The 12,051-nt window shown below is 39.6% G+C and overlaps 1 protein-coding gene across 1 annotated transcript in view; it reads left to right on the forward strand.

The window, feature by feature from the left end:
- The window catches only part of RANBP17 (RAN binding protein 17), a 4,607,784-nt gene that overhangs the window by 3,884,955 nt on the left and 710,778 nt on the right, over positions 1 to 12,051 (forward strand). The window contains exon 23 of the mRNA XM_044069092.1: positions 2,330 to 2,544. Within this exon, the coding sequence (XP_043925027.1) occupies positions 2,330 to 2,544 (215 nt within the window). The remainder of the gene's footprint in view (positions 1 to 2,329; positions 2,545 to 12,051) is intronic.

A 12,051-nucleotide genomic window follows, 5' to 3' on the forward strand; every position in this document is an offset into this window, starting at 1 on the left:
AAGAAAGAAAAAAAGAACAGTAACACCTGTTTACAATCCCCATTACACTTAAAAATAAATGAGAAAACTTTACAACATGCAGAGAAAACCATACACTACAAAACTAGTACTATTAAGAAAAAAATGTTTTATTTACTTACAGTTAACTTTCTCACATCTCTTCTCCTCCCCAAAGCATTGTTCCGAACATTAATGACATGAAGTAAGGCATATACTTTAGAGTCCCCCACAAGTCCAACAGATTCTGAAAAAGTCCAGTATTTCCAGATTTTCTAGTTCTGTCATATTTCACAAATATAATTATTGCATTGTTATCCCACATTGTTACTGGTTTTATTAATGTTCATTTCCATCTCCCAAATCCTGCCTCTGCTTCATTTCAAATGTACTCTCGATTATTCTAGTCAACTCTCGTGCTCCCTTCTTTCTCTCCAACATTTTCAGTTGAAACAGTGGAAAAGGTTTCACAGGTGCAATCACTCTGTGGTCTTTATTACCAGAAGAACAAGAAGCAGAATCTCCTTCTGTTTCACAGCTCACTTTTTTTTTGACAAACTGTTGTATTTCCTCCTTAGCATGTACTACATCAAACACTGATTTTGTCTCTCCACGAAAGAATACTTTGAAGACAGCTAGGTACAGCAGTTTGAATCTCACACCTGCGTCTTGACATTCCCTGAATAGTGGAATGAATTTACTCCTCTTCTGCCCCATGTACAATGAGTAATCATTCTCTACAAACACTGTGTCTCCCACATTTAGTATTTTGTCTTTCAGCCACAGTTTTGTCAGAATCAACTCCTTCTGCTGGTAGGATTGCATCTTTACTGTTAAAGGCCTACATAGGTTCATAGGTTGGTACTAGGCTATCAGCCCTAGGGCCTATATAAGCCTAGCCATAACAATTCCCTGGCTATTTCTTCCCACACTATTTACTTCCCTGGACCCATGTCCCTCCACCTCTCGCTTTGTTTTCTCATGGCTAGGTTTGGATCATATACACAAAGTGCCTTTCAACTAACAACTCCTGCTGTAGAATACCAGTCCAGTTGCTTATTTGTGCTTTCATAAAATTAATGCAGTCTGTTCCTTCCAGTTCCTCTGCTATAGTTGAAAATATCAGGTTTTCCCTATGTGCTCTGTCCTCTAATTGTTATTATTCTTTGAAACATCTCTTCCTTAGCAGTCTCATATTCAGCCAACCTTTTCATTTCAGCCTCTGATTTTTGTAGCTTTATCATCTCATTGAATATCTGTTTAAAGCTTATTCCATGTTTTTCCAGCCTTTTGTTGTTTGTATTGATATACTGCATTAAGTGTTTTGTTTATTTTAACCAGGTCTGCATGCAGTTGTCTTATATCTTCCTGTAGGTTACTAGAAGTCATGTGAGGAGGTTGCATTGCTTTTTGCTGAACAGCTGTAGAGCTTTCCCCAATCAGTGTTTCTTCCTCACTTTTTGTAGCCGCTTTTCTTTCTAGGTGCTCTGTATTTCTTTTTTTCCTGGCATCCAGGCAGTACACTTACCATAAACACAAAAATTATTTGTCCTTCTCTGTTGAGTTTCTGTTTTCTCACTGCGAGAGCTAGAGTTAAGCTCTTACTCACTGTGCAGCCATCGTGGAAGTCCTGTCGCAACTGAGTAATTGTTGTCAGCGTACTACTGGTGTCCCCAATCTTATAAACAGTTCCTTGCTTCTGTAAGGTTGATAGTATTTTTTTTACTTTAAAGTATAAATGCAGAACTTCTCTCTCACCAGTTGGGTTTTTTGTTAGTGCATCCCCCTGGATAATCCAGTCTGTGTGTTCTCTGGCCTGAATGAGTATGTTTCTATTCAACCTGCTCTGAGAGCAAGACCCCTTAGGAAGAAATAAACACTTTATTTATTTTAGTGTTTATATTAGATTGTTTTATAATGTTTCACTATATCTTAGTTGTTTTACTATGTACTTAAATTTCTTTCTTTTTATTTTGTTTGTATTAGCTCTTGAATGCTTGATTAGTCATTTAGTAATTAGTGATGTAGCTTGTTACACTGATTAATGTTTAACTGATTTTAATATATAAGAAGGATGTTTTTTTCAGTTCAGTAGAGATCTGATGAAGCTAATATGCAAAAGCGCTTATCTTTGTCTTTTTTCATTAAATTGATATATTGAACCATGTACTGGCGTTTTTCCTGCTGTGGACCACTGCTAGCATATTTTGGTGATATTTTGTCTTGGCATATCAGTGGTTTGCTTCCTTGGGTATCATTTGCTTCCTGAATGTAAATATTACTGTAGTTAAGGTAAGAAAATTTAGTAGTGCTGTTTTTGTTTTCTCTTTAGGTAACCAGATATTGTCTCTAGGGAACATTCCAAAAGATCAAGTTTATCCAATGAAACTCAAAGGAATCTCAATTTGTTTTTCTGCACTTAAGACTGCTTTATGTGGAAATTATGTTAGTTTTGGGGTTTTCCACTTGTATGGAGACAGTCACTTTGACAATGCACTACAAGCCTTTATCAAGCTGCTTCTCTCTCTCCCCCACAGTGATTTACTGGTAAGTGATAGTCGTGTATTAGATTAGTATAACTAAATGTTAACAGAGTGGATTATTAAAAACATAACATTATAGTTTTTGTAGATCACTTGCTTTATAGACTAAACATACATGCTGCATTGAATGCATCTTTACAACCAAAGAATGAAAGGGATATAAGATTTTTAACAATCTGTCTAGCATCTTGTCAGCCACTGGTAGTTTAGTTCACAAAGTGCTTAAAGACAGGGGGAGAGGAAGCTTGCAAAAGACTTTAATACAGTTTAATAATTTCCTGGAGGTAGATGTCAGTAAGGTTTTTTTTTTGCTACATTCTTCATCAAGCATTCTTACTGTACATCAGATCTGAACTGAGGGCTCTGTATAAAACAGTTTCACCCTCTGATATTTTATGTTCATCGTGTTTCACTGCTGCAGTCATTACACTTGGGTTATCCTGCTATCAGCCGGTCCCGCAGTCGGCCAGAGTTCAAAAGTCTTGGTCCGGTGTCGGTTGCTGTCGCTTCTTCCCTGACATCAGTGCGCCAGGGGTATATAAGATGCAGCCAACGCCATTTTTCTTCAGTATTTTTTGCAGCGCGGTGCCCGAAGCAAAAGCAGTTCACAAGTGCCAATCGGCCGACTCCTGAGATTTTCAATTCGAATTTCAGAACCGAAGTGTTCAATAAAGCTAAGTACCCCATTGGGGAAACTTTTTCTTGCCTCAGACCGATGTCAGTAAAAGTTAATAATTGTATTTCTTGTGGGAAGCAAATACCTCATAAGGATTTTCATTCTTATTGTATTCCATGCCTAGGCCTAGACCACGACGTCACTAGTTGTCGGTTTTGTGCTAGATTTAACAAAACTTCGGTTTGATTTTGCTCGCCATTACTTTGGCCGAAGGTTTAATTATACCATGCCATTGGAACAACCCATGACCGGAATACACAAAAAAATTCAAAGACAAGGATAAGGACAGGCATCCGAGGCCCAAAACTGATGATGAAGCCTCTTCTACGTCAGTCGCCAGTTCTCAGTGAGGCGCTTTCGCAGCCCTTGACACCGCTACCTCAGAGCCACAGGCCGCCTCCGACTCCCACATGGAGATGTCTAGGCCTCTGGATACTCAAGGTGTTGGGCCTACGGAAACTAACCCTTCAGACGGGTCCGGAGCCGCTGAGCAGGCATCGGCTTCTGAGGGTGTTTTCAGACCTTCACAGCTTACCATAAAAATTACAGCCAAGTGTAAAACTCCGTTAAAGACAAAGAAGCAAGTACAACATTCATTTGGACAGGCCACCATGCCTAAAAAACAGATGCTTAAAATGGCCGAAGACTTAATTACTCTGATCAGGGGTACCCATCCCCCTCCTGATAAAAGGCCTAGGCAGGATACAGACTATGACTCCTCTGACCAGGTTTCCATCTTTTCTGATTCCTCTTCAGACCAGGGATACTCTTTACCCCCCTATGAGGACTCTGATGCTGAAGAATCAATTCCTTCAGCCTCTCCTCCTGAGGATTATTCTTTTGGGGAAACTTTACATACCATGAGGGAGCATTTCCATTGGGAGGGCCAGGATTACTCAGAATCCAAGGAAAGGCTCAGAGACTTCCTTTTATTGCCTCAGCACAAGCCCCTTGCTATTCCACCAGTGTTAGATGTTGTGGATGATGTGTTTTCTGAATCCAGTTTAAACCCTGATTCTTTGCTCCCTGCTCCAGTCAAGCCAGACAGGTATTACAGAGTCCCTGACTCACACAAATTTCTTTATAAAAACCCTGTTGCTGACCCAGAAACTATTTCCCAGGGTCCCAAAGGCGTAAAGGCTTCCACGGCTAAAAATCCAGTTCCCTCTGACAGGGATTCTAGAGCATTAGACAGATGGGGGAAGAAAGTTTATACCTCTGCAACTTTAGCAGTGAGAGCTTTAAATTGCCAGTTTCACATGCTTAAATACCAACGATATTTAATGTCTCTGTTAAAACAGAAAATGATTGCAAGTTCAGAACATCCTGAATATAAGGAAATGCAGGATTTATTGCATGCAGCTGAGCAAGTGGGAAAACATACTCTGCAATGTGGTTTTGATTCATTAGAGGCTTCTTGTAGAGCAGCAGTTACAGGATCTGTGATTCGAAGGCATGCTTGGTTAAAAGAACAAGGTTTACCTGATCATGGTAAGGCTAAATTACTGGATGCTTCTTTACAGCAGGATATTTTATTTTGTGTTAAGGCAGAAGAGGTATTAAAGAAAATGGAGGATAAGGCAAAATCTATGCAAACAGTGAAGGATTTCTTACAGGTACAGCCACCTCGTTTTAGCAGAAAGTGGCCTTCAAAAAATGGTTCTTTCCAGTGTCAGACAGACCACAAAGAGGCAGATACAAACGCCCAAGAGGCAGATCTCAGCCCCAAGGCTCTTACAGACCACGACAGCGGGGTGCTTCAACCCCAAAAGGAGGTGAAGACAAGTCACAACCTTACAGGAAACAGTCCCAATGACTTCCCCCTTCGAATGTCAAGCACTTACCTTTTGGCAGCTCCCCTATGGGGAAAACTAGCACTTTTTTTCTCAAAATTGGCATATAGTGACTCAAGACAAATGGGTTCTGAATATTGTGTCTCAAGGTTACAGGTTCCACTTTCACACTCTACCAAGGCTAAAAGGAATGCCAGACCTGCCACAAAATCAATGGGCAGAGGCACAAAAACAAATTACAGCCCTCATGGACATGAGAGCTATTAAAAAAGTACCACAACAGGAACAAGGACAAGGATTTTACTCAAGACTTTTCCTGGTCCCCAGAAAGGACAAAGCCTGGAGACCCACACTAGACCTTTCTACCCTAAATACTTACCTGGATGTTCCGAAATTCAAAATGTTGACAGTACAGCAGCTTCTTCCCATGCTGGGCAAGAAGACTTGGCTTGTTACTTTGGACCTCAAAGAGGCATACCTGCATGTCCCTATCAGACAAAATTGCAGAAGATACCTCAGATTCTTAGCTGGTTTAATGCATTACCAATTCTCTGCACTGCCCTTTGGCTTATCTACTGCACCCAGGGTCTTCACAAAGTGCCTGGCACCAGTAATTGCATTTTGCAGACAAAAAGGAATTCAAATATATCCATACCTGGACGACTGCCTTTTCAAGCAGAGAGCAAGGACATTCTTCTAAAGCATCTGGCATTTGTAAAAAGGTTGCTAATTTGCCTAGGGTACACAGTAAACGAAAATAAGTCGAAACTAGTGCCCTCACAAGAGATAATATTCCTGGGTGCCAGCTTAAATACAATGGCCCAGATGGCTTTTCTCACGCCAGACAAGCAAGGACAACTGACTCAGTACTTTCAATTGATGGCAACAAAAACCCACCTTCCTGCAAGAAAAATTCTGCAGGCCTTGGGATTCATGGCATCCTGCATTCTGCTAATTCCATATGCCAGACTGCATATGAGGAAATTACAGTGGTACCTAAAAAATGTTTTGACTCAACACTGTCACAGTTTGGAAGCAGTAATACCACTAATTCCCTGCCTGCAAAAGGAGTTTCGATGGTGGGCACAGGCATGTCACCTCAACAAGGGACAGCCTTTCACTCTCCCCACAGCCAGGCAGGCATTAACAACAGATGCTTCGGATTACGCCCGGGGAGCACACATGGCAGGAAAATGTATTCAGGGCAAGTGGACTGCAGACCAAATGCACCTTCACATCAATCAAAAAGAGATGTTGGCTGTACAAAATGCCCTAACAGCTTTCAAGGACCTTCTGCATCCAGGACAACTATTATTGAAGACAGACAACACCACAGTTATGTGGTACATAAACAAGCAAGGGGGCACTCATTCTTATCCCCTTTGCAGGCAAGCCATGACCTTGTCGAACACAGCTCTAACCTATCAAGTTCATCTACAAGCACAATTCCTGCCAGGAAAGAAAAATACTCTGGCAGACGACTTAAGCAGAAACATCATGGATCCTCACGAGTGGAAATTAAATCCACAAGTATTCAGCATGATAACGCAAAAATGGGGGTGCCCAGACATAGATCTTTTTGCCTCCCCAATGAATTGCCAACTACAAAAATTCTGCACAAGGACTTATCACACACAGGCATGGAAAGTGGATGCTCTCTCGTTCAGCTGGAAAAGCCTAAAAGTTTATGCCTTCCCACCACTGCCTCTCCTTTCAAAGGTACTCCTAAAAGCCAGACAAGAAAAAACACAGATGATCCTGATTGCCCCAGACTGGCCACGCCAGCACTGGTACCCAGTCTTAAAGAACTTAGCTCAAGGCCCACCATGGATTTTACCTCAAACTCCACACCTTCTGACTCAACAAAACAATCAGATCCTGCACAGTCAGCTCAAAACCTTAAACCTGGCTGCATGGCAGATCCATTTGTCAAGCAGACAACATCTCTCTCTAAAGGTGTTATGGATGTCATTTTGGAGGCCAGGAGGCCTAGCACCAGGAAATCTTATTCAGAAAAGTGGAACAGATTCTGTGCCTGGAACCAGACTCAAAGCTTTGACCCTCTTGTCCAAAATATTCCTCAGATTTTACAGTACTTAACTGAGATGCTGGACAAAGGACTATCTTTTTCATCCATTAAGATCCACGCCTCTGCCATCTCGGCTCATTACAACACATTGCTAAAACAGTACCTCAGAGGGGCTAAAAACATAAGACCCGCCCCGGAGAGCACCAACACCAGCTTGGGACCTCAATTTTCTCTTGGAAAAACTAACCTTACCTCCTTTTGAGCCAGCCAGTTCAGCAGAATTAAAATACGTATCATAGAAAACTGCTCTGCTTCTGGCAATAACCTCAGCATGAAGAGTCTCAGAGTTACAGGCACTAATGGCAGTGGAGCCTTTCATCAGTTTTCACCAAGACAGGCTTTCTTTAAGAACAAACCCTTCATTTATGCCTAGCATAGTATCCAGTGTGGCTCTTAACCAAACTATTCACTTCCAACTTTTTAGCCAAATCCCCAGAATAAAGGGGAGAGACTTCTGCATTCCTTGGACATACACAGACAATTACGTTTCTACTTGGACAAAACAAAATCTTTCAGAAAAACTGAGCAATTGTTTGTAGCATATGCTGCAGGATCACAGGGAAAGGCTATTTCAAAGCAGACCATTTCAAAGTGGATAGGAAATTGTATCCAGTTCTGCTACACACAGCATGGCAAACCTGTACCTAGTAACTTTAGGCCACATTCCACCAGGGCAACAGCCACCTCAACTGCCTACCTTAGAGGAGTACCTACCAAGGATATCTTGGAAGCTGCAACTTGGAGTTCAGTGCACACCTTTACCAAGCATTATCACTTGCCTCTCTATTCTAGATCCAGAGCTGGCTTTGCCACTGCAGTGCTGCAGGGCCTCATAGCCACCCCAAATCCTCTATAGAATCAGCCACCCTAACTCAGCTTTGGGATTCAACCCAAGTGTAATGACTGCAGCAGTGAAACACGATGAACATAGTACAGTTTTGTACCTACCATAAATGTAGATGTTCGAGTGTCTTCACTGCTGCAGTCCAGGTTACCCACCCGCCATCCCCTCTTTCTTAGCTGGAACCTTTCTATACCTTTCTACCCTATACTACCTATGTGGTGTATTTGCTGGTAACTGAAGGTTTTGTTTTTACCTTTATTGTATGTTTTTTCTTTTTATTTTTAACAATTTATATTGCCTACCTATTTGGGGCACCTGACATCTGGGGCAAGAAAAACTTAAGAAAATGGGGTCGGCTGCATCTTTTATAACCCTGGCGCACTGACGTCAGGGAAGAAGCGACAGCAACCGACGCCGGACCAAGACTTTGGAACTCTGGCCGACTCTGCAGGACCGCCTGACGGCAGGATAGCCCAAGTGTAATGACTGCAGCAGTGAAGACACTCGAACATCTGCATATATGGTAGGTAAAAAACTGCACTTTTTCTTTTCCTAAAATAAAAAATGTTTGGATAGTAGAATATGCCTTCACTCCATGTAGCCATAACTAGATCATTTCTATTCTTGAATGCTTTATTTTGACAGTTTCAGAACTTAAATCCTACATTTGGTGATATATTTTGTAATAAGTAGTTATTACAGTTAGATTGTACTGTACAAGGTACATCTGTCTGTGTTTGTGTGTATACATATCTGGGGTCTATATCACATCGTCAAAAACAATTATCGAATCACTATTCAGCAAACCCACTTTGTCAAAATCTCACTTTATTGAATGGCCGTTTAATCTTTGTTTTTCATAGGGAAAAATAATGGTTGGCCATCATCTGGAATTTGCCCTTCCCCCCCTGCAGTGCGATCTCGGAGTTGAATATTTAGTTAGAGGGTGTGTGGGGGTATGGGGGCAAAACCTGCCACTTACATAGGTTTTAAATTTTTGGAATTTTGTGACAGGGTAGGTTGGACAGCCATTGTTTTTCCCTTTGAAAAACTTTGATTAAATAGCTGTTCGATAAAGTGAGATTTCGACAAAGTGGATTAGCTGAATAGTGATTTCATAATTAGGTTTTTCGACTATGTAATATAGACCCCATATCTGAAGTATGTAATTATGTTTTTTCACAGTATACAGTAGTACAAAAAATGCCATTTCACGGTGTAGCTTGTGATTCCTTGTAAAGCAGTTATATGAATAAGAAGGCTCGTCCTTTAAGTTTTATATTTATTTATTTATTGACATTTGTTAACCGGGTTTGTCCAACTGGGCTTGTGGTTCATTTTCAGTGGAGATCCGAGGAGAAAAGCTCCAGTAGTACATTTTAAATAAGTACAATTTTAAACAATATTGATATAATAGCAGTTATAGCAAAAAGATTCACATATGTTGGGTTACATGTATAAAGTTAAAGTTGCATTAAAAAGAAGCTAAGTAACAATTTTACATTGATATAGTTCAATAGGTCAACAATAATCTTTTTTTGTTTGTATAAAACTATGCAAATGCATAGTAGACACATTGGAGAGAGATGTGTAATGCGGTACTAAGTATGGTGCTTTTGAGGGTACATAAAGGGAAGGAAGACTAGGTAGGGTCATGGCAAGGGCAGGTTCTGGAATTGAGAAAATAAGCTTTTAGTTCATTATTAAAGTGTGAGGTGTGGGAGATTGAACGTAAGTCAAGGAGAAGTTTGTTCCATGCATGGGCAAGGGAGCGTTTGTAGATGTTATAATATACATAAATCAGTTTATAGTGGTAAAGTGAAATGTTAAAAACACATGTACAAAAATGTGTAGAAAATACTATAGAGAAAAATAGGTGAATTCTTAGATTTAACACAATTACCCTGCTTTATTATAATGTGATGATCCCTTGCAAACCTTTATTCAGCTGACTGTTGGTTTGTTAATTACCTAAATGAAGATTTATTGCTGTTTGTTATAAAGAATATAGTGTCTTATTAAATAACAGCTGTAAATTCTGGTACTTAACATACTCCAAAAGTAATTTTATTTAATGTGGTAAGCAAAGTTCTCAGCTGTCCCTGATTTTAAGTCATTTTGTGTCTGTTACTGGTTAAATTTGGGGTTTTCTGGCATATTATTGAGGACTGCATTCACTAAATAATGACAGACATTTGAGTTTCAGACTTCATATCCTTTGGAAAATGCATGCTAATGCAAAACCTGTTATCCTATCAATGTAAGAGCAATGTTTACTATCTGTACCTTTATCCTTTGTCCCTTATTATTTTTGACTTTGACCATAATTCTTGCACTGAGATGTTGAGAGATGTGGTGGTAAGTAATGCAAATGTAAAGAAGGACTGTTTTACACACTTTTCTTACCAGGAATCTTCTATAATGATGATGCAACCCCTACCTTTTGTGTGTTTATATTCTATAGTAGATGGATGCCCTGTTTATGAAGGATTTTTATAAGAATTTTTCCACATCAGTATTTTTTCATTCCGTCAGGGAATTATATGGGCAACCTTTTGCCTGATTCTCTCTGACAGGAGTGGCCTTTTTGGTCAAGGGCTTCAGTCCCTGCTTGATGCCTTCTTTTTTACTAGACACCTGACTGAGATGTCAGGGAGGACACCTCCCTGCCAGATGACTTCCTGTGCATCTGGTTTATTTATTTTTCAGTGGTAGGTGTATTGAACCGAAGAGTCACAGATCTCCCAATTTAAACTTTTCCTCCAGCTGGGTGAGTAGAAGCAATTCTTTGAGCTACTGGGACTGTGGATGATTATGGAAAGTACTGGGACAGATGTATTGATAGCAACACCAGAATACAAAAACTTTTAACACAGTGACTTAGGCAACAGAAAATAGAAAGGGTTGTCACAAAACCTAGGGAGCCTGGGACAAGAAACATAAACAGAGATCCTGTAGAAATAGTATAGATATTTTGTACATTTTATTAAAATTTATAGAAAGTAGATGAATGTAGAAACCAAGAAAAAAGCACAAATGGAAACATTTATGGAAGACTTAATTATACCAAGGTTAGCGGTAGATGCTACTGAACAACTAATAGTTAAGTTAGGAGGAGATTAGAAAAAATGGTGTTGTGTCATCAATCTACAAGTAAGTCTCTGGGAACAGATGGTATTCTTCTGGAAGTGGTGAAGTTAGGAGGGAAGAAAGTGATAAAGCTGTTGAAGGTTTTGTTTAATAGTGTTTTAAAAGGAGGGAAAGCACTAGGATATTGATGGAGAGGTGTGGTGACTGTATTACCCTAAGTGGGTAAAGACCCATCAGACACATCTTTGTATAGACCCGTTTCAGTTTTAGACCATGATTATAAAGTGTTTACATCTATACTAGCTAAGAGGATGGCAGTGATGTTGCCAAAATTGATATGTATGGATCAGTGTGATTTTGTTGAGGCAAACATTTGACAGCATTAATAGAACAATTATCTAGAGAGAAGTAGAATGGAAGAAGATACTAACTCTGTTGTGGGGGGTCTTGATGCAGAGAAAACATTCAATAGAATAAGCTGAGATTTTATTTGTAGGGCAATGGAAGCATTTGCATTCCCTGATACAATAATAAGGTTAATTAGGAGGATATATAAAGGATTACAGGCAATAATTAAGGTAAGAGAGTTCTCTGATAAGTTGTGTTTGAACAGAGAAACCAGGCAGGGGTGTTTTCTTTCCCCTTTGCTGTTTGCCTTTTTTTAGAGCCCATAACAATGAAATAAGGGCTTCAGAAATTCAGATGTAGTTGCTATGGTAATCAAGAAACGTTGGCTTTATTTACAGACTATATAATTTTGTACATGATAAATCCAGAAAAAATATATTTTGGTGTTATGGAATAATTTTAGACACTTTCAAGTTCTTTTCAGATTAAAATTAATGAAGATAAAACAAAGGCTATAGAGGTAAATTATGTACCCACAAATGAATCGGATTAGTGATACCCATATTTATTGGGACATGATGAGTTGAACTATTTAGGTGAATGGATTAAAAAGGATTCTGTTATGACATCTAAGGATACCTAGGAAAAGACTAAATAAATATAATGTAAAA

The sequence above is a fragment of the Protopterus annectens genome, chromosome 4.part0 (assembly GCF_019279795.1).
Source record: "Protopterus annectens isolate FY-2018-M chromosome 4.part0, PAN1.0, whole genome shotgun sequence".
NCBI classification, from domain to species: Eukaryota; Metazoa; Chordata; order Ceratodontiformes; family Protopteridae; genus Protopterus; species Protopterus annectens.